The sequence below is a fragment of the Gallus gallus genome, chromosome W (genome assembly GCF_016699485.2).
Source record: "Gallus gallus isolate bGalGal1 chromosome W, bGalGal1.mat.broiler.GRCg7b, whole genome shotgun sequence".
NCBI lineage: Eukaryota > Metazoa > Chordata > Aves > Galliformes > Phasianidae > Gallus > Gallus gallus.
This window is the reverse complement of record NC_052571.1, coordinates 8,198,093-8,221,233: the sequence shown is the minus strand read 5'-3', so window position 1 is coordinate 8,221,233 and position 23,141 is coordinate 8,198,093. Positions and strand designations below refer to the sequence as shown.

At 47.2% G+C, this 23,141-nt stretch overlaps 1 protein-coding gene and 1 long non-coding RNA gene across 3 annotated transcripts in view; one reads left to right on the top strand and one right to left on the bottom strand.

The window, feature by feature from the left end:
* Positions 1-1,247: 1,247 nt before the first annotated feature.
* Positions 1,248-23,141, bottom strand: part of LOC121108216 (thioredoxin-like protein 1) — a 41,887-nt gene continuing 19,993 nt past the window's right edge. For both annotated transcript variants that reach the window (XM_040655264.2, XM_046905154.1), the window contains exon 4: positions 1,248-1,511. In XM_040655264.2, coding sequence (XP_040511198.1) covers positions 1,482-1,511 — 30 coding nt within the window. In that variant the 3' untranslated portion in view covers positions 1,248-1,481. The remainder of the gene's footprint in view (positions 1,512-23,141) is intronic.
* Positions 1,506-3,621, top strand: LOC112530491. Its single transcript, XR_003072121.2, has 2 exons — positions 1,506-3,022; positions 3,123-3,621. It is a non-coding gene; the product is annotated as an uncharacterized LOC112530491 (long non-coding RNA).

Here is a 23,141-nt window from a genome sequence, read left to right as displayed (position 1 = left end):
AATACATTCAAGGAGATTGATAACATGCACAAGGGTATGAGCACTAGCTCGGCATTCGAAAAACGTGCGACAAACTGAGAGGAAAGCCTGGAAACTGGTTCGAAAGTGTCAAAATTCAAATTATCCAACATTGCATAAAAGTACCAGGCCGGTGCCTCCATCAATGCCCTTATTTGGTTATATATGAACACAATTCCACAACAAGAAATCGTGACGTTAATTATAGGCCAGTAACTGGCAAAGAACATGATAGCTTTTAATCCCTTATACAGCGCTCCTACAATAAAGAGCAAACTCATAGCTGATAACTACTAAAAGTGTGTGTGGGGGGGGGGACAACCAAAAAGAAAGCACTCGGTAAAGTGTCTGAAGTTTGGCAGACTGCCTGGACTATAATCTAATCTCTGAAGGTCACACTAGCAATGCCTTGTAGTCTCGCAGTCTCTGGCTTAAAGAAATCCTTTTTTCTACTAACGTTAAAAGCTTCAGATTGCCCACATTCTCTACCAAAATCTGTCACGGAGTTATGTAGATAAATCTGTGCCCGTGACAGGGGGGCAGTAGGCCCGTGGGCCCCCTGGCTTCCCGAAAAAAAAAAAAAAAAAAAAAAAAAAAAACAAACGGTGCAGGGGCAACGATCTAAGGAGGAAAACTTATTTTGCTAAATATGATATCGAAATGCAAGATGACACAATATAATACAATCTAATTGAAAGTAAGTGTAATATACCAATGAAATAAGGGGGGGGGGGGGGGGGGGGGGGGGAGAGAGAGAGAGAGAGAGAGTTTCTGAAACCGAAAGCCCTACTTGATGAAGGCGCATGGCTCGGAAGCACACCCACTCCTCTCCCTGGCAGCCAAGCGAACAAAAGCCTGCGTGCGCTGAAAAAAAACAAACAACCAGATGACGTATCTTCCGTGATGTATCTTCCTTCTCTGACCGTGAGATCCTCTGGGATACGTAGTTCTTCTCTTTTAAGGAGCACGTGTCTGGAAGGTTGTCAGTCCACAGAACTGGAGTATTAACTCTTTAAGTACCCGTACTGTCCCTGATGTTATGATGTGGAATACCAATAGCAAAATTACAAAACGACGACAACTTTCAATGGGTATGACAAGCCATCTCTAGTCAAGTTATATTTGACATTTTACACTCCCTAAACAAATACAATCTACTTTATATCTCCTGTCTCTACTATACGCCAGCCCAGTTTTGAAGATTATAAGGAACAACTGAAGAGTCACCATTAGCAGAATAACAAATTTAATGTTGACAAAAGCAATTAATTTTATTTACAAATACACATAACGAGGACTACAACAGTCACACTACTGAAACTCCATCTCAACAAAAACAGTAATTTATTGGTAATGGCATTAAATGAAATCCTCTGGCTAGGGTCAAGCAATTATCTGGGAGTTGTAGATAGAAGTGAAGATCTCAGTTGATTGGAATAAGGCCTTCCAGTGTCTTGCGCATCCTAGTGGCTCTCTCCTTTTTTGCCAACTACCTGATGAAAGAAAGTGACAGGAAGTAACAAAGAGTGGTTAACCAAACAAACGTCCAAAAGATTTTTTTTTTAATTAGCATCAAAATTAACAACAACATTTTTCAACTAAATTAGTGCATTTGAGCATGCATTTTAACACTTGCAGAAGCTGTGAATCCCTCTAAGGTGCTAAGAGGGATGCAAGACAAGAAACTGTTACCTTCAGTATTAATAAAACCAGCAAAATATCAGTCTCAATTGAAAAGAGTTAGAAGACAGGAACTGCAACATAACACACCACATTTAAAAGTATATGTTATATACCAAGCATTCAACCTCAATATGCTATATAAAGTAACACAGCAGGAAGAGAACCACTGGTTGCTCCAATAATAATACTTGTTTCCTTCCCTTAGCATCCTTACTACGCAGCTAACTGAGAACTCTACCTTACCATGTAGTTCAAACCTGAAGAGAAACCTGGAAGTCATCTGATTTTCAGTTATTCTTGGTGAAAATATTCCTTACGAAGACTACTCCTAGTCTCCAATTCTGTAAACCCCACCAGGAATCAGTCATCTCAGCAGTTCTCTTTTTAGAAAAGATTACTACTGACTTTGGTGAGAGTTGCCAGCCAACAGCAACACCAGCACTCTACATTCTGCCATGCAAGCTTACAGTTAGCATGGTTCATTAAGGAAGGGCATTCAATCTCCTTTGTTACAGTAACTGGACATAAGCAGGATTTTCTGAAATCATTTTCCCAACCATTGTCCCAGAGCCTGACAGCGACAAAGAAACCATCCAACTCAGCATCCCAGTATGAACAACAGTAGGATTGGAAACACTACTACTAAACCTTCTGGAGCAGAAGGGTATGTGTTTTCAACATATAGAGGTCTAGCAAATGAACTTAGATGCTATTGGATCAGGCCACCTCTGTACAAACACTACTCAGCTCCTCACTTTGTCTTCCTTGAAAAGGTTCCCTAGAGCCAAATGGGGGACAATAAAGAAAACTTGGCAGCCCACACTGGTTTGCACACTGTTTACTGCAGGGTTACACCAAAGGACACGAATCTTGACTAAGATTAAGAAAAATCGAGTTTTGGTAGAGCATTTCACAAACTGCATTTCAAACAGCTTTACAAGATTCAATACAGGCTGAAAAATGAATTATAGAAAGTAATTTGTAGAAGTGCTAGACAGTGCAGAGAAGGGTCTTGCATCAGTGCTGAGGCTGTGGAAAAGGTGAAAGAGATGCTAGATGAGCAGAGGGAGGTTCTCCGGTTGTGGTGATACAAGTTGCAGCTTGTTAAGTCCCTTAATGGACAACCTTGTAGTTTGTTTAGATAATGGGAAGGATCTGTGACTTTGTATTGAATAAATAAGGGAGATTCTGCGAAACTTTGTATTTGAATAGATAAGGAACATTCCACGAGTCTTTGTATGGAATACGGATGTACCTCCGGGAAGACCTCTGAATGTATATAAACTGAAGACCTCTCTGTGCAAGGTATGCGTGATAGGAGGTGAGTATCGCCCATGCATCCAGCCCTGTTATTAAAGAATGTCTACTTTCTAACACTCCAACTTGAGTCTTAGAGTGTTTCTTGATTGACCGCTTTACAGTAACAATTTGACGACCCAGGTGGAACAAAGCTCTTGAGCCTCAACAGCTCCTGGGATCACAGAACCTCAGCCGGCACTGAGGCATGCTTGGGAGGACCCTGATTCCTGGACTGAAGAGCCCAGGAGTGAAGATGACTGACTAGTGAGTATCAAGGCATTCTTTTTTATTTTATCTTATTGTTTTGGTTGCCTGGGGCAGTTAGAGGCCCCCCATATTTTGGTTGCCTGCCTGTCAGATGTAACAAAAGTTGCACAGGGTAGGGCTAAAAGGCCTGGGTAATGGGTTAAATCCCCAAAATTGGAATTAAACATCACCATGGTTATTGTCATCGGGTACACTTATTTGATTGTTGATTGTTGGTTTGTGCTGTTACTGTATACTGATTCTTTGTTTTTGTTGTTATTGTACAAAGAACTCACCCATGTGCATTGTTAAAATGGGCACATCTACGGGTGAGGGAATTGTGAAAAAGTCTTCTTTGGGCTGTGTTCTAAGTTACTGGAAAAAAATAACTGAATCTCCTCGTGAGGTTGCGCGGAAAGATGATTTAATTAAGTACTATAATCAGTGGTGGCCACTGTATAAATTAGAAGATGGAGAAAAATGGCCAGTGAATGGTACTTTGAATTATAACACTTTGTTACACTTTGTACAACTGATGTTGTTTTTGGGAAGAGAAGATAAATGGGATGAGGTGTTATGTGCTGATATGCTCTTTATATTGAGGAAACATCATAGAATCATAGAATCGCTAAGGTTGGAAAAGACCCACAGGATCATCCAGTCCAACCATTCGCCCTTCACCAATGGTTCTCGCTAAACCATGTCCCTCAACACAACGTCCAAACATTCCTTGAACACCTCCAGGCTCGGTGACTCCACCACCTCTCTGGGCAGCCCATTCCAGTGCCTGACCACCCTTTCAGAGAAGTAGTATTTCCTAACGTCCAGCCTGAATCTTCCCTGGTGCAGCTTGAAGCCATTCCCTCTAGTCCTAAAAAAAATATTTGGCCTCATCCTGAATGGCAAAAGAAGTGTGGGATCAATTTGGCCCCAGATGACCCTCTGATTTTGGCACTAGAAAAGGATAAAAGAGAGAGGGATAAAAGAAAGGTGTTAAAAAGGTGTTGTTCAGCATGTAGTATTGGACAGAGAAGCTTGAAACTAAATCAGCAGGAGGAAGATTTAGAGATGTTAGTAGCCCCAAGAGTCCTCAAGAGCATGGGCCTGAACTTCCTGGGGCAAAGGGATCAGATAATGAGCGTGAAAGAGGGACTATAGGAACAATGCTGGTGGCAGAGAGGACTTGCAGCTGGTATAAGGTTGTGCTACAAGCCCCACTGAGGCAGGTAGTTGGAAATGACGGTCCGGTTGTAGTTAAGGTACCCTTTTCAATTACAGATTTAAACAATTGGATAACAGCTGCTGGTAGCTATCGAGATGATCCTGAACAGATAGCTAATGCTTTTGAAATGATGGTTAAAACACAGGATCCGGACTGGAAAGATATAGAAGTTGTCATGCAGGTGTTGTTTGATCGTACAGAAAAAGAAATGATTCGCAAAACTGCAAGGACTCAAGTGGAGGCTCAGGCAGCAGCAGGGTTATTGCAAGGGCAGTTAGAACATCACTTTCCCTCCATGGATCCAGGATGGGATCCTAATGACAATGGAGATTAGTTGCTGCAAACACAATATCAGAAAAGGGGATTTTTGGTTGGTTTAAGAAATACAGTACCAAAGGCAATAAACTGGTGGTCATGGTTTTATGATTTTTGTTATCGGTATTCCACATCATAGCATCATGTAAAGCATGGGTAATTAAAGAGTTAATACTCCAGTTCTGTGGACTGACAACTTTCCAGATACCTGGTTCTCAGAAGAGAAGAAGAGCTACATACCCCAGAAGACTTTGCGTTCAGAGGGGAAGATAAGACCCGCAAGTCACGGGACTCACTCTCTCTCTCGCTGCCAGGCAGTGTGTGGGTGTGCTCCCCAGCCGTTTCGCCTTCAGTTCAGAGTAAGGCTTTTTGGTTTTGGACACTCTCTCATTTTATTTATTAGCCTCAATTACAATTATATTGTATGATATTGTGTTATCTTGCATTCTGATATCATGTTTAGTAAAATTAATTTTCCTCCTCAGATCGTTGCCACTATTCTGTCTTTGGACCCAGCTCCCACCTCCCTACCTTCCTCCTCTCCCTTTCCCTTTTTGGGCCAGGGGGGCTACAGGCCTGCTGCCCCCTGTCACAGGCACAGATTGATCTAGATAACTCCCTGACACTGGTCGAAATTATATGAGATTAAGCAAAATAGAAAAGAATCCCCAAGTGACTTCCTGAATAAATTAAAGGAAACCCCTAGGAAGTATACAACTCTTGATCCTGAATCAGAAGAAGGGAGAAGTCAGTTAGCAACTTTGTCTATTGGCCAATCTGCTGATGATATTCAAAAGAAGCTGCAGAAGTTACAAGGGGCATAGATGCTAGAGATCTAGGGAAGTTGCTGGATATGGCTTGGTTAGTTTATAGAAATAGAGAACAGCAGAAGGAAAAAGGAAGCACTAGGCTGATTGCTGCCCTGGAAGGGACCCATAGTCCCTGAAGGGGACCTTGGGTTGGATTTAGAGATGGTGAACTTAGGGGGAGCAGATGTGGCAGAAGATTTCCAAAATCTCAGCTAGGGGAAAAACAGTGTGCAAACTGAAGGGAGGAGGGACATTGGAAGCAAGAATGTCCGTATCTACAGAGATCTAGGAAACCTGTGTTAGCTGTGGAAGCTACGGAGTGAAGGGGACTGAAGGTATTTTCCCCAGCAAAGCCTCTGGTTAAAATTAAGCTGGGGGAAGATGAAACTGAAATAGAATGTTTGGTTGACACAGGAGCTACTTATCCAGTTAAAAAGAAACATGAATTAGGCTATGATACTGTAAGAGTTATTGGTGTGACAGGCAAGTCAGGAGCCAGGCCGTTCTTTAAGCCTTTGAAGTTTAAAATTTGGAAACAATGGGTGATACATCAGTTCTTGTATTTACCAGGAGCACCAAAGCCTTTAGTTGGTCAAGATTTGTTGGAGAAATTAGAGGCGGAAATAAAATTTAAAGATGGGGAGGTAGAAGTATTGGTACTAGAATCTAAATTTGTCCAAGCTGCAGTGTAATTGTCACAGGAAGTCAAGACAGTAAAGAAAGGAATTTCAGCTGAAGTTGAAGCTGCAGTGGTGCCTTTCATACGGGCAGGGGAGGTGCCTGGAAGACCAAAGAGAGCTGAGTCAGTAAGGACAGATCTAAAGCCAGGATCGGTACGGGTAAGGATGAAACAATATCCTATAAAATTAGAAGCTAAAATAGGATTGATACCTCTCATACAAAAATTCTTAAAACATGGTTTATTAAGGAAATGTGAGTCTAAGTATAACACCCCAATATTCCCTATTAAGAAAGCTGATGGGAAGTTGTCATGGTTTTATGATTTTTTGTTATCGGTATTCCACATCATAGAATGATCATAGAATCGTAGAATGGCCTGGGTTGAAAAGGACCATAATGATCATTGTGTTTCAACCCCCCTGCTATGGGCAGGATCGCCAACCACTAGACCAGGCTGCCCAGAGCCACATCCAGCCTGGCCTTGAATGCCTCCAGGGATGGGGCATCCACAACCTCCCTGGGCAACCTGTTCCAGTGTGTCACCACCCTCTGTGTAAAGAACTTCTTCCTAATATCCAACCTAAACCTCCCCTGTCCCAGTTTAAAACCATTCCCCCTTGTCCTATCACTATCCACCCTCGTAAACAGCCATTCCCCTTCCTGTTTTTACGCTCCCTTCAAGTACTGGAAGGCCACAATGAGGTCTCCCTGGAGCCTTCTCTTCTCCAAACTAAACAAGCCTAGTTCCCTCAACCTTTCTTCATAGGAGAGGTGCTCCAGCCCTCTGATCATCTCAGCAGCCCTCCTCTGGACCCGCTCCAAGAGCTCCATGTCCTTCCTGTACTGGGGGCCCCAGGCCTGGACACAGTACTCCAGATGGGGCCTCACAAGAACTGAGTAGAGGGGGACAATCACCTCCCTCTCCCTGCTGGCCACCCCTTTTTTAATGAAGCCAGAACACAGTTGGCCTTCCGGGCTGCAAGTGCACACTGCTGGCTCATGTCCAGCTTCTCGTCTACCAGGACCCCAAGTCCTTCTCCACAGGGCTGCTCTCAAGGAGATCATTCCCCGGTTTGTATAAATACCTGGGATTGCCCTGACCCAAGTGCAGCACCCTGCACTTGGCCTTATTGAGCCTCATTAGGTTTTCATGGGCCCACTTCTCCAGCCTGTCCAGGTCCCTCTGGATGGCTTCCCTTCCTTCCAATGTATCGAAATATCAACATCATGACATCATGTAGTGCACTGGGAGTTAGAGTTAACGCTCCAGGTCTGTGGATTGTCGATAGTTCTGAGTACTTGGTTCTCAGAAGAGAAGAAGAACTACATGCTCCAGAGGACTTTGCGTTGTTCTGTTTCCGTTTTCTGTTCAGAGGGAAAGATAAAACTGTTTGCAGATCACAAGATGCTCTATCTTTTGCCTTTCTGCTCGTCCTGTCAGCATGTGTGTTAGCCTTCAGCATTAGAGTAAAGCCTCTGGTTTTGGACACTCTCTCTCTCATTTTGTTCCAGAACCCCAAAATGTCCATGAGCTGAGACCATTTTTAGAAATGATAGGATGGTGTCGTTTATGGATTGCTAATTATGGACTAATGGCAAACCCCTTATATGAATTACTGAAAGTGTCAAAAGGACCTCTGCAATGGACTAATGAAAGTCAAAATGATTACATCAAGCTTAAAAGAACATTAATGAGAGCCCCGGCCTTGGGACTACCCAATTTGGAAAAAACACTTGAATTGTTCACTTATGAGAGACAGTCCATGGCTTTAGGGGTCCTGACACAATACTTGGGAGAAAATAGATGAGTGGTAGCCTTTTCCCAAAACCAGAGAAGTGGTAAACTTTTCCCAAAACCAGAGAATGCTGAGTGGCAGGGAATATGGAGAGGTTTAGGAAAGATCTTAGAAGCGTGGGGACTCGCGGTGTCATGGGATTTCACTGTTGAACACCTGTGGGATCCTGAGAAACTCATAGAGTATTTGAGTCAGGGATGGTGCAGCTTAGGAAGATCTGAGAAGGAACAGCTTATTTGGGGCTTGGCTTGTGCTTACCAAGCTCTATATAATACTATTCTGGAGAGAGAGAGTTTCCAAATTGAGATCTGAACCAAAAAAGGAAACCTCCAAGTCGAGCCCGATCAATCATGGGAAGTACCAGTATCAATGTCAGTTGCCCCTGTGGAAGGCCAAAAATGGAAACAGGTGTCCTCGCATCTAGAACGGAAAGAAGAAGCAGCGGAGGAAGTAGAGGAAGATCCAGGCGAGGGGCCCTCCCCAAAACCACCATCACCGAGAAAGACAACTGAGAAAAGTAAGAGACATGGAGAGGAGAGTGTTGGGACAATGGGGCCAGTAGCGTACTTCTAGATGGTAATGAAGTTTGCCAACAAGCATTGCCAAGATTCAGCTATTGACAGAGGGATTAGTAGATGTCTGAACAGAGTTGCCACCCTCTGGGAACTAGTGCTGTTAGCTGTGAAGGAAAGATATCCCTTCAAAGATGATGTGGAGCCTGAGATGAAAAAGTGGAATATCGTTGAAAAAGGTATCCAGTATTTGAGAGAAACAGCTGTGGTGGAGATGTTGTATGATCCCATGTTTGTTCCTAAACATCCACGCCACGCCCATGATACTGAGAGTTAGGAGTACGCTCAATATATGGTGGAAGCTCACAAGAAAAGCACCAGAAAGGTATGCCACTACACTAGTAGTAATATTCGATAGATACAAGGACCAACTCAGAAGATCCCCAGTTTTTGAACTGATTACTACACTTCAAAACTTTGAACAAAATTTATCTCCATCCCATGCTTCCATTTCAGCCATCTCCCAAGTAACAGAAAGACTAGATAAAGTGGAGAAGAAACAGGATGGTATGCTGAAGGAATTGTCCCTATTGATTAATTGTGATGAAACCATGGCAGTATCAGAAACAGCTGATGAAGATCAGGATGATCAAAAGAGTCTGCTGAAGGAGCTGATCAAACTGATTACAGTCTCGGCTATCAAACACAAACGCCTCCCTGCTTGAGCAAATGACAACAGTAAATCTATGTTGCGTGCTGCCTTGTGGAGCTGCTTACATGAGCATGGGGAGGACACGAAGAAGTGGCATAAAAAACCCACACCTGCACTACAAGCATGGGTGAGAGAAATACAAAACAGATCAACCACCACTGAAATTGCTTCCGTTACTGCAGGTAACCAATAGAGGGGCCCTGACCTCAGTTGGGGGTTGAAAGCGATAATAGAGAGTATTCAACTGTGTAGATTCAATGGCCTGACACATCAGAACCACAGAATATAAGGCATTGGTGGACACTGGTGCCCAGTGCACTCTGATGCCCTCGAGTTATAAACGAACAGAAGTGATACATATTTCTGGAGTGACTGGAGGCTCTCAAGAATTGTCTGCGTTGGAAGCAGATATAAGCCTCACTGGTAAAGACTGGCAAAGGCATCCTACAGTGACTGGCCCTGGGGCTCCATGCATACTAGGTATATATTATCTCAGAAGGGGGCACTTCAAGGATCCTAAGGGATATCAATGGGCTTTTAGAATAGATGCTGTAGATACAGACAACACTAAGCAGCTGTCTGTTTTGCCTGGCCTGTCAGAAGATCCATCTGTTGTGAGGTTGCTGAAGAGTGAGAACAGGACCCTGCACTTATAGAGAGAAGGGCCTCACAGCAAGAAAAGGGAAAGTAGCTTCACAAAGTAGAAATAAGGGGCAAATAGAGATAGTTTAGGTAGAGAGTGTTAGAAAACAAGGGATTCCAAGCACTTTCACAGACACTAGGTCGGGAATAACAGGGAGGATGAAGGCCATAAAGATAAGGACTGGAGAGCAGCTCCAAAACATGTGGCAGGGAGGTGATTAGATATCTCCAGGGCAAGCTGAAATAGGTTTGGGGGAGGCCCCCCTTCGGGGTCAGAAATTTGCAGCGAGGAAGACTGAGCCTTCGTGAGGAAGACTACGAGCCATCATCATCACGACCTACTACGCACGCACAAGGGGGGGAGGGACTGCATGCTAATGTGCTCTCAGGAATGAAATGAATATGTATCCAAATTCCTGTCAACTACTGATTATGTATTAGTTCAACCTATATCTATAGCACGATTTCTCCAGACGGTGTGCAAGTTAGGTGGAGTGATCCCCCTTGCACCAGGGTGTACGCGCGTCACCAATAAACACATGCCTGCTCTATATCCTTACTGGCTATAGGGTCTGATTTCCGCACGTCAATTTGGCACCCCACATGGGACCCGCTCTGTTCGGCTGCAGGACCAGCTGAGAGAGGTGACACCTCTGGCACGCCCTGAGATTTCTTGGAAGGACTCCCTTCCTCACCCGATCACTGCGGGGACAGACAAGGACCATCCATAGGCGGACCAGGTATGTGTATAGAACAGGGGGAACCCGTAAGGCGTGAGGAGACATCCTACGCAGGGTATGAAGGAGTGTGCCTGCTCCCCCCCTGAGGTACATGAGCTCATGGGTTAGGCTGCCGGCTGGGGTAGGAAGACTGCTTGGGAGTTCCTACGAAGGGGACATGTAAGTCGTACGTGAGGAAAGAGCAACAGCCCTCTCTTAGGTGATTGGTAACAGCGGGGATTTTGTCAAATGATACCGTGGATTCTCCTGGAGATAGTAGTGGCCATTATAGGTTGTATTATTGTTATCACCAGCTGCTGAGTGTTCGGTACCGTATATCTAATCATTTCAGGTCAAGCTGACTTTCGGAAAACTCTTAAAGCTTGCAACTGATCGACTAATGTACTAGCGTTATTAAGATTCCAGCTAAAGGACATCATCCGCACTGTGTATTATGTATAAACCATGGTTTTTGTTCTAAATGTAAGAGTGAGTGTGATGTGAGTGAGACGCGTTCCATTCAGGGAGTGAGTGTCAACCCGTTTAGGTAGTACTGTGTTCCGATTGCGGGGAAGTGTGTAAAGGAAGGTGGACGGACTTCTGTGAGATCTGTTTCCAAGTGTTTATATCTAAACAATATCAATATACGGTGTTAAGGGCTGTTTGTGGAAACTTTGAGGAAATTAGGAATGAATAAGAATTTTGTAAACATCATGGGAGGCTCCCAGGGGAAGGAAATTCCCAAACAAATCCCTTTGGGATGCGCATTGGCACATTGGTGGGATATTGCAGGGGAACCTGGAGGCACCCTGAGTAAGAAAACTTTAATCAAGTATTGCAATCAATGGTGGTTAATATATAAGCTAGAAGATGATGAGAAGTGGCATCGGAAGGGGACCCTAAACTATACTACCTTCTTACAGTTACTGTTATTCTTAAGGAGGGAAGGTAAATGAAATAACATGAACAGTTTTTTATAACTGAGTGCTCTAACCACGACACTAAGTACTGGGTGTTTATGGAAACTGAAGAACTGTAATGTTTGATTTGTGGGTTCTGAAAGAAATGGGATAAATGGTTTTGGTGGTATAAATAAGTGTAATTGTTAATGGTATAAAGAAGCGTGATTGAGGATATGTGGAAGTGTAACTGAGGGTATGAATAGTGGACAAAGGAAAAAGAGTTAAAGAGAAAGTGAGTTTATCTGCACTGTCATGACAGCAGTCATCCCCCCCCCCCCCCCCGCACCATTACCCTGCGAGCAGAACTCTCAGAGTGAGAGAGAGTGCCGGAGTCAGAGACTGCTGTTGTAAACAGCGTTACTTGTGAACGGGGGGAGGTGGAGAGGATGGGGCACTGGAAGTGAGAATAGCCTTCATCTGCAGAGATCTAGGAAACCCGAAATTCCAGTGTTAGCAATGGAAGTCTCCAGAGGAGGAGGAGGTAAAACTGTAATATTAGTTGTTTATGTAGTGATGAGACTATGGAAAGTGAAAAGTTTGAGAAGGACGCAGGTTGAGGAAGGCAAAGATGAGCAAGGTGTCAGAACCAAAGAGAGGTGAGCAATACTACGAAAAAACTGATTGAGGAACAGAGACAGTAAGGAAATTGGGAATAACAACAGCTGTTACTGTTACCGCGCTGGAGTAGAGCCGTAGGAGCCAGAGGTCCCCTCAGAAAGAGATGGGGGGGGGGGGCCTGGAAGAGCCCATGGAGGGTTCCACCCCTGCTGGACTGAAAGCAGTGTGCAAACTGTAGGGAAATGAGACACTGGTGGCGTAATCCAACCATCTCTGATTGCAAAAGCTGAATGATGGGAACCTAGGAAGTTTACCCTAACAAATCCACTGGTTAAATTCCTAGGCCCAGTGACGTATCACTGCACTCCAGCTGTGGGAGTCGTTCCACCACATTTCCATGATGGCAACTATCTCATAACTTTCCGAACACACAATGGCCTCCAGCTCCTCTTGTTTATTACCCATGCTGCGTGCATTGGTGTAAAGGCACCTGAGCTTGGTCTCCTTGCGAGTGGCAGTAACCCTAATACCCTCATCACCACACTCAGGTGTTTCCACAGCCACCAACCTCATACCTGCCCTCATGGTCTTCCTACAAAGGGGTGAGTCATCCTCCTCTTTCACCAAGGCACAAGACCATGGGGTCTTACAAGCACACCCCTCTTCTTCAAGCACAGGGACGTTACGCTCAGACTCCGTATTAGTAACCCCAGTTACACCCCCACCCCCCTTCATACCTAGTTTAAAGCTCTGTGAATGAACCTACCCAACTCCCGTCTTAAGATCCCTCTCAACCGGTGGGAGAAGTCACTCCTATCAGCCACTGGCCGGCCCAGGCTCTTGCAAACAGAGCCGAGGTCAAAAAACCCAAACCCCTGGCGGGCACACCAAGCTCTGAGCCAGGTATTAATCCGTTGGCCCATTATACCAAGTCCCTCATTATTCCCTATAGCTGGAGGGATAGAGGAGAACACAACTTGTGCTCCTGAACTCTTTACCTGTCTCCCCAAGGCTCTGAAATCCTTTTTCAGAGTCCTTAGGGAAGTTCTGCCTAAATCATCACTACCAACCTGAAACAACAACAAGGGATAGTAATCAGTGGGCCGGACTAGGGAAGGAAGTTTCTTCCTCACATCCTTAACCTGGGCTCCCGGGAGGCAGCAGACCTCCCTGTGTAGAGGATTTTGTCTACATATTGGTCCTTCTGCTCCCTTCAGCAGACAGTCACCAATAACAGTGACCTGTCATTTTTTCCTAGTTTCCTATAATTTTTAATTATATTTAATGCTAATAATAGATTGGTTAATGGCAGCATGCCGTATGGTATGGCCAAATAAATCAGGCATTCCGTTACATACAGGGTTGTGGTCCTTCAAAATTACATCCGTGAATTGGGTATGAGAGAGGCAATCTATGAAGATACATTTGACAGTCCTGATATGGTTAGATTTTTTTGGTGGGTATGAGAGATTTGATCTTGCAGCAGGCCCCTTCCCATCTATATGGGACTTCAGTTCGTATACTGAACCCCCTGGTGGCCTCAGAATCAGTAGTCCAACAGTAGGCTGCCCACCTAGTGGCTGATCTGGGAGAGACAGAGCGCCTGTGGACCAGGCACAATATTCGAACACTAGAAGAAGCAGAAGTCCTGCCAGTAATTAAAACTAGGAGTCCAGCTGTACAAAATATTCAATCAGGACCCATATGAGTATCCCGAAAACAAATGTTTAATGATTTAATCTGGGCTGGGGTCCAATTTGCGAAAATTGATCGCCAGCCCAATCGTGTCCTCCTTCAGCTGTGGAAACAGTTGAAGGACAATCAAAAATTTAAAAATTACCCCCAAAAACCTAGGGTAAGAGTTATAGACAGATTACCAACGACAACATGAAACTTAGAAGACTTTATAATTCCTAGTAGAAAAAAAGAAGCCTCCTCAGGTGTCTCAGGCCACGATGCCTGAGCCACCAGAGGTAAAAGACTTAGCCATAGCACAATTTATGGCGTGACAAGGGATGCTAGTCCCCCTAGGGCCTTCAGATGGGACCGGAGGCCCTATGTGGAATTAACAATTTTTTGGTCCTGAAAGAATATTCAGAGAGTTATGGCGTTGGTTGACACAGGAGCAGAAACATCAATAATCTACGGAGATCAGACTAGATTTGATGGTGATAGAGTGATGATTGGTGGTTTTGGGGGACAGACCATTCCGGTCACCCAAACATGGCTGAAACTGGGGGTTGGGCGTCTCCCACCCTGGGAGTATAAAGTGTCTATTGCCCCAGTCAAAGAGTACATCCTGGGCATAGATATTTTATGGGGTCTGGCCCTCCAGACATCTGTGGGAGAGTTCAGAGTTCGACAAAGGTGCATTAGTGTCCGGGAGGTGCAGGCAATATTGAGAGGCCATGTGAAGCATGAGCCTATTTGCCTGCTGAAACCGCGCCAGGTTACTAACGTAATCTGTAAGCCCAGTGTAGGCTCCCGGGTGGGCAAGATGAAATATCAAGAACGGTGCAGGAATTAGAAACAGTAGGCATTATAAGACCTGCACATAGCCCATATAATTCCCCCATATGGCTAGTGTGAAAGTCAGATGAAACATGGAGAATGATGGTGGATTACAGAGAATTAACTAAGGTCATGCCGCCTATTCATGCGGCCATACCCAATATTGCCTCTGTAATGGACACATTGAGTAGGGAGATAAAAAAAATGTGTCCTAGATTTAGCAAACGCGTTCTTCAGTATTCCAATTGCTGAAGAATTGCAAGACCAGTTTGCGTTTACATAGGGAGGCAGGCAGTGGACCTTTCAGGTCCTGCCACAGGGGTACGTGCATTTGCCAACATATTGCCATACTCTAGTGGTGTGTGACCTGGCTAATTGGAGAAAACCTGATAATGTTTACTTATATCGTTATATTGATGATCTCCTGTTGACAACCAACTCACTGGAGGCGGTAGGACAAGAAGCAGATTCGTTAACCACCTATCTGCAGGAAAGAGGATGGGCTATAAATCCCAAGAAGGTGCAAGGTCCGGGCCTGTCTGTAAAATTCCTGGGGGTAGTTTGGTCAGAAAAGACCCAAGTACTACCCAGTGCTGTAATAGATAAGGTTCAGGCATTCCCAGACCCTACAACACCAAATCAGCTGCGGGAGTTTTTAGGTATACTGGGATACTGGAGCTCCTTTATACCTCATTTAGCACAGCTGCTGAGGCCACTGTACAGACTCACGAAAAAGGGGCAGCTTTGGGACTGGGGCAGAACGGAACAGGATGCTTTCCAACAGGCAAAACTGGCAGTTAAACAAGCCCAGGCATTGGGTATATTTGATCCTACCCTCCCAGCCGAGTTGGCCGTTCATGTCACTCAGGATGGCTTTGGCTGGGGCCTGTGGCAACGCCAGAGTTCTGTTCGGACTCCCATTGGATTCTGGTCTCAGGTCTGGCACGGAGCAGAAGAAATATACAGTATGACTGAAAAACAGTTATTGGCTGCCTACTCCACATTACAGGTGGTAGAGACGATAACTCAAATGGCTGAAGTCATAGTTAAGACCACCCTGCCGATTCAGGGGTGGGTGAAAGATCTGACCCACCTTCCTAAGACGGGGGTGGCCCAAGCAGAAACGGTGGCACGATGGGTCGCCAATCTCAGCCAGAGGAATAGTCTGTCTTCATCACCATTAAAAGAAGAACTCCAGAAGATCCTAGGCCCAGTGACGTATCACAGTGATGCACCAAAAGAAACATTGGTCGCTCCACCAGAGAAGAGTCCTGTTCAGGAGGGAAAATATCCTATCCCTGAAGATGCCCGGTACACAGATGGGTCCAGCAAGGGCAACCCGAGCAAGTGGAGAGCAATTGCATATGACCCCTCCACTGAGACAGTCTGGTTTGACGAGGGGGGTGGTCAGAGCAGCCAATGGGCAGAACTGCGAGACGCGTGGATGGTTACAACCAAGGAACCCGGTGATGGTATCCTGAACATCTGCACAGATATGTGGGCTGTGTACTGGGGGCTCACTCTTTGGATTGCACAGTGGGCCACCCAGGAATGGACTATCCACGCCCGACCAATCTGGGGCCTGTCCTCTTCAATATCTTTATTGATGACCTGGATGAGGGCATTGAGTGCACCCTCAGTAAGTTTGCAGATGACAGCAAGTTGGCTGGAAGTATTGATCTGCCTGGGGGTAGCAAGGCCCTACAGAGGGATCTGGACAAGCTGGATAGCTGGGCTGAAGCCAATGAGATGAGGTTCAACAAGACCAAATGCCGGGTCCTGCACTTTGTCCACAGCAACCCCAGGCAACGCTACAGGCTTGAGGCAGAGTGGCTGGAAGACTGTGTAGAGGAAATAGACCTGGGGGTATTGACTGATGTTTGACTGAACACGAGCCAGCAGTGTGCCCAGGTGGCCAAGAAGGCCAATGGCATCCTGTCTTGTATCAGAAACAGTGCGGCCAGCAGGAACAGGAAAGCAATTGTCCCCCTGTACTCAGCACTGGTGAGGCCGCACCTCGAGTACTGTGTCCAGTTTTGGGCCCCTCACTGCAAGAAAGACATCGAGGCCCTGGAGTGTGTTCAAAGAAGGGCAACAAAGCTGGTGAGGGGTCTGGAGCACAGGCCTTATGAGGAGCGGCTGAAGGAGCTGGGATTGTTCAGTCTGGAGAAGAGGAGGCTCAGGGGAGACCTCATTGCTCTCTACAACTACCTGAAGGGAGGTTGTAGTGAGCTGGGGGTCAGCCTCTTCTCTTGTGTGACTAGTGATATAGGACAAGAAGGAACGGCTTCAAGCTGCGCCAGGGAGGGTTCAGGCTGGACGTTAGGAAATACTACTTCTCTGAAAGAGTGGTCAGGCACTGGAATGGGCTGCCCAGGGAGGTGGTGGAGTCACCGACCCTGGAGGTGTTCAAGGAATGTTTGGACGTTGTGTTGAGGGACATGGTTTAGCAAGAACTATCGGTGATGGGTGGATGGTTGGACTGGGTGATCCTGTGGGTCTTTTCCAACCTTGGTGATTCTATGATTCTATGACATATGGAATACAGTTCGTGTCTCCCACGTTTCTGGTCCCCAACCCATACAGTCATCGGGAAATCCTTGATCGCCAAGGTTAGCTGCTTCAGAGCTGTCCCAGCCAGAACCGCAGCGACTGATTGCGAGGTACAGGGGGGTTTCGATCGGTTCCTTTATCCAGGGAACCCCGAGATAACAGAGCAGCCTGGCAGCTCTCGCGAGAGCGGCTGACGTCAAGTGGGCTTTGCCAGGGCAACGGCTCTGCATGCACGCCCCCTGCCTAGAAAAAGCCTTGGGGAGGGCAGCAACGCGTCGCTGCCCACCAGGACGGAGAGGAGGAATCAGGGCGTGTGAATCCCGTCGGCCGTTCAGACGAGGTGAAATGGTCGTTGCTCTCTGGACACACCGAGGTGCAACCATGGTCACCACACGGAGACAAGCTGCTGCTAAAAGGAACATGGAGACTCAGACAGGAAGACTGAATGTCCATGCTGCAGTTCAGCTCTAAGCCTGTGGAGAATGCCTGGCCCTGTCAGTGCTACAGGAGGTCAGCCAGGATAACACCTGTGTGCGGTGTGAGCAGGTAGAGGATCTGCTCAACCTGGAAAGGCTGAGGAGCTTCCAGGATTGTGGGAAGGAGATTGATTGGAGGAGTTGCACTCTGCCATCCCTACGGGAAGGATGAGGGGGAGATGCTCCTCAGGCACTGGGGGATCATCTGCTGTATCACAGTCAGGTGGGAAGGGGCGACCTCAAAGACAGTGAGGGATGGAAACAAGTCCCTGTTCGGGGCAACAAGCGGACTGCCCTTCAGCCTGTCCCACCTTCCCAGGTGCCCTTACATAGCAGGTATGAGGCTCTGGAGCTGGACAGACTGGGGGCTGTGGATGTTGGTGAAAGTCCATCCATACAGGAGAGGTTGCCCAAGGCTAGTCAGTTTGCTCCCCGTTTTGCTACACCGTCAGTCAGGAAAAAAAGAAGGGCTGTCATCATAGGGGACTCCCTTCTGAGGGGAACTGAGGGCCCAATATGCTGCTTGGATCCGTCCCACAGGGAGGTGTGTTGCCTGCCTGGTGTCTGGGTGAGAGATGTTGCTAGGAACATCACTCGCCTCGTTAAGCCCTCCAATTATTATCTATTACTGGTTTTCCACATTGGAAATGAAGAGATAGGCAAAAGAAGTTCTCGGGCGATCAAAAGGGACTTCAGGGCTCTGGGAAGATTGACGAAGGGATCGGGAGCGCAAGTTGTGGTCTCCTCTGTCCTCTCAGTTGGCGACTGGGATCCGCACAAAAGGAAGAGGGTGGACACACTGAATGAATGGCTTTGCGAATGGTGTCGTGCTCAGGTCTTTGGGTACTATGGCTTAGGATGCAGCCTTGAGAAAGAGGGAATGCTGACGGCGGATGGGAGCCAACTAACTAGAAGGGCCACAAATATTCTTGGGAACAAGCTGGCTGGGCTGGTTAGCAGGGCTTTAAACTTGATATGATGGGGGAAGGGGGTGTACTGGGTGACAGAGAAGTGCGTGGGAACGCTGTCACCTTGGGAGGCGGTAAGGGAAAACCCCAGACTTGTCCTGGACATATTAGGGAGGGCTCCTCTGAATAGGCAACGAGGCCAATGGCCAAGCTGAAGTGCCTCTATACCAATGTGCGCAGCATGGAAAATAAACAGGAGGAGCTAGAAACTGTGGGAAAGTATGACCTAATTGCTATCACGGAAACAAGGTGGGATGAGTCCCATCATTGGAATACCCTGATTGAGGACTACAGGCTTTTCAGAAGGGATAGACAGGGTAGGAGGGGTGGCAGAGTTGCCCTCTATGTTAGGGAGTGGATAGATTGTGAAGAGCTGTGTCTGAGGAACAGCCACGATCAGGTCGAGAGCTTGTGGGTGAAAATCAAGGATCGGTCCAGCAAAGGGCATCTAGTGGTTGGGGTCTGCTACAGGCCGCCTGATCAGGAGGAGGCTGTGGACGAGGCCTTCTTGCTTCAGCTGCAGGAGGTGTCGCGCTTGCGGGCTCTTGTCCTGATGGGGGATTTCAACCACCCGGATATCTGCTGAGATAGTGGCATGCCGGGTGGCAGCCAATCCAGGAGATTCCTGCAGTCTGTCGAGAACAACTTCCTGGTCCAGGTAATAGATGGACCAACCCGAGGTGAAGCCTTACTGGACCTGGTGCTCACTAATGAAGAGGAGAGCATTAGAGAGGTTAAGATTGGAGGCAGCCTGGGCTGCAGTGACCATGCCTTGGTGGAATCTGTGATCTTGAAGAATGCGGGCCTGGCAAAAAGCAGAGCTAGGACCCTGTGCTTTAGGAGAGCAAACTTCTGGCTGCTCAAGCAACTGCTGAGTGGGATCCCCTGGGAAACTGTCCTTAAGGGCATGGGTACAGAACAAAGCTGGCAGCTCTTTAAGGGCACCCTTCTGAGAACACAACGGCTCTCCTTCCCCCAGCAGAAGTCGTCGAGCAGGGGAGGCAGGCGACCGTCGTGGCTGTGCAAGGACCTACAGCTTAAACTGGAAGAAAAGAGGGAAATGTACAGAAAGTGGAAGCAGGGTTGTGTATCCTGGGAGGAATAGAGGGCTGTTGTCCGTGTGTGTAGAGATAGGATTAGGAAAGCCAAGGCGCAGATGGAGCTGAACCTGGCGAGGGATGTGAAAGAGAAAAAGAAGGGGTTCTCACAGGTACATAGGCAGGAGGAGGCAGGCCAAGGAGAGTGTTCCCCCTCTGATGAAAGGTAACGGGGACCTGGCTTCCTCAAACATAGAAAAAGCTGAGGTACTCACTGAGTGCTTTGCCTCAGTCTTCACGGGTGGTCAGGCTTCCTGTGTCTGCCAGGACCAGGAGCCTCTAGGTGAGGGTGTGGGGAGTGGTTTCTGTCCCACTGTAACAGTAGAACAAGTCCGAGTCCTCCTCATGAAATTGAACATGTATAAGTCCATGGGGCCGGATGATATCCACCCTAGGGTTCTGAAAGAGCTGGCTGATGTGGTTGCCGAGCTGCTCTCCATCATATTTGAAAAATCATGGCTGTCTGGTGAAGTCCCCGGAGACTGGAAAAAGGGAAACATTACTCCCATTTTTAAGAAAGGGAGAAAGGAAGACCCAGGGAACTACAGGTCGGTGAGCCTCACCTCTGTGCCTGGGAAGATCATGCAACAGATCCTCCTAGAAGCTATGTTAAGGCACATACGAGATAAAGAGGTGATTCGAGACAGCCAGCATGGCTTCACCAAGGGCAGATCGTGCCTGACCAATGTGGTGGCCTTTTATGAAGGAGTGATGGCTTCGGTGGATGGGAGAAGGGCAGTGGATGTCATCTACCTGGTCTTCTGCAAGGCCTTTGACATGGTCGCTCACCACATCCTTCCCTCTAAATTGGAGAAGTGTGGATTTGAAAGATGGACTGTTCGATGGATTAGGAATTGGCTGGCTGGACGCAGCCAGAGGGTTGTGATCAATGGGTCTGTGTCAGGGTGGAGGCCGGTCGCAAGTGGTATCCCTCAAGGGTCGGTCTTGGGACTGGTGCTCTTCAACATCTTTATCAATGACATAGACGATGGCATCGAGTGCACCCTCAGCAAGTTTGCAGATGACACCAAGCTGAGCGGTGCAGTTAATACGTTGGAAGGAAGGGAAGCCATCCAGAGGGACCCGGACAGGCTGGAGAAGTGGGCCCAGGAAAGCCTAATGAGGTTCAATAAGGACAAGAGCAGGGTGCTGCACTTGGGTCGGGGCAAGGGGATAGGACAAGGGGGAATGGTTTTAAACTGGGACAGGGGAGGTTTAGGTTAGATATTAGGAGGAAGTTTTTCCACACAGAGGGTGGTGACACACTGGAACAGGTTGCCCAAGGAGGTTGCGGATGCCCCATCCCTGGAGCCATTCAAGGCCAGCTGGATGTGGCTTTGGGCAGCCTGGTCTAGCGGTTGGTGACCCTGCACATATCAGGGGGGTTGAAACTCGATGATCATTGTGGTCCTTTTCAACCAGGCCATTCTATGATTCTATGAAATGACAAAGCCGACACACTGGCCCGAGTTCAATGGATTGAGAATTCACCATCTGAGAACATCGCCCGCTGGTTTCATCAGAAGCTACGGCATCCTGGACGAAAGACAATGTGGGCCGCTGCTAAAGCATGGGGGCTGCCCATACAGCTATCTGACATCGCCCAGGCATGCCGAGACTGTGACGACGCTTGCTCTAAGGTGAGACCGAGATCGTTGCCCAAAACGACAGCCCATCTTGATAGAGGACAGAATCCTCTCCAGCAATGGCAGGTTGATTACATTGGGCCCCTCCCTCGGTCTGAGGGGACGAGATATGCCCCGACCTGCGTCAATACCGCAAGTGGGCTACTGCAGCCCTATCCAGTACCGAAAGCAAACCAGGCATATACCATCAAGGCACTTACTAAACTGACGTCTGCCTATGGGACACCTCAAGTCATCGAGAACAACCAAGGGACCCACTTTACTGGTGCAGTGAAACAACGCTGGGCAGAAGATAACAACATCGAATGGCGATTTCACCTGTCATATAATTCAGCGGGGGCAGTGTCATGGTTTTATGATTTTTGGTTATCAGTATTCCACATCACAACACCATGCAGCGTACTGAGCGTTAAAGAGCAAATGCTTTAGTTCCGGGTACCTGTCTGGAAGAGAAGAACAACTACGATCCCCAAGAGCCTTTTCGAGTACTGTTATCATTCCTGCTCAAGGGAACAGATATAAGGGCGCAGGTCATCTGACTCGGCCCTCTTCTCGTCTCGCCGTGTTCCCTGTCGGATCGGCTCGCTACTGCTGCTCCCGACTGCACGCAAGGCTTCAGTATTAGCTTAAGGCCTTTGGCTCTCGGACAATCTTTCTCTCAATTACTGTTGATTTATATTGTATTATAGTGTGTTATCTTACATTCCGATACTATATTTAGTAAATCAGTTTGTTTCTCCTCAGATCGTTGCCGCTGTTTTTAATTATTTTGGGGTCCCCTGTTTCCCTTCCTGGAGGCGCGGATTTTGCGAAATCCCTCCGCCCCACTAGTCGCGGAACCGGGCCGGACCAGCTCTTAAACCATTGACAGGCAGGCCTCATTGAATGTTATAACGGCATTCTTAAGGCTGCCCTGAAGGCAGATTCCCAGTCCCTACAGGGGTGGACAAAAAGACTCTATGAAACCCTGTGGGACCTGAAAGAAAGACCTCGAGACCGCAGACCCAGTGCCCTGAAAATGCTACGGACAACATGGGCCTCCCCGCTTAGGATCCAAATTACGGGCACTGATAATCAGGTAAGACCCCAGATTGGCAATGAAAATAATCTTCTGCTCCCTTCCCCCTGAGAATTTCGGTCCGGGTACCCATAGAATAAAATGGCCTTGGAAGGTGCAGGTAGGACCAAAGTGGTGTGGCCTACTTGCACCTTGGGGGAGAGAGATTATTGGAGGTGGGAGGCTCGGTAGTCCCTCCGGTAATAGGTACATGGCCTACGGATACTGTGGTCAACACTCCAATCTTCATTGCTAAAGGGACCGCCATCACGTCCCTATGGCAGATCAGGACACCCCCTTTGGTGCCTGATATAGTTATGGAGCTGCAGACATCTAGCCAGAAGGTATGGTGCAGGCGGCCAGGGCATGCCCCAGTACAAGCTGAAGTGTTGACCCAGGATAGAAATACGGCCTGTATCTTGCCCTGGAAGGCAGACCTTCCCCTCCCGGTACCTTTGAAACATCTGCATTACTCCCCGTGAGTCTTTCAGCCTCTAGGATCACCGGAAGGAACGAAATGTCATCAAAGCGTTCCAGTGTTGCTGTCAGATCATGTGCGACACCTGGGAGCCTATAACACGGGTGAGCATTTTTCCATTTGTTTCCAATTACCCTTTTCCAACGTGATAATCTAGCTTTATGATCTGTGGATACCAATC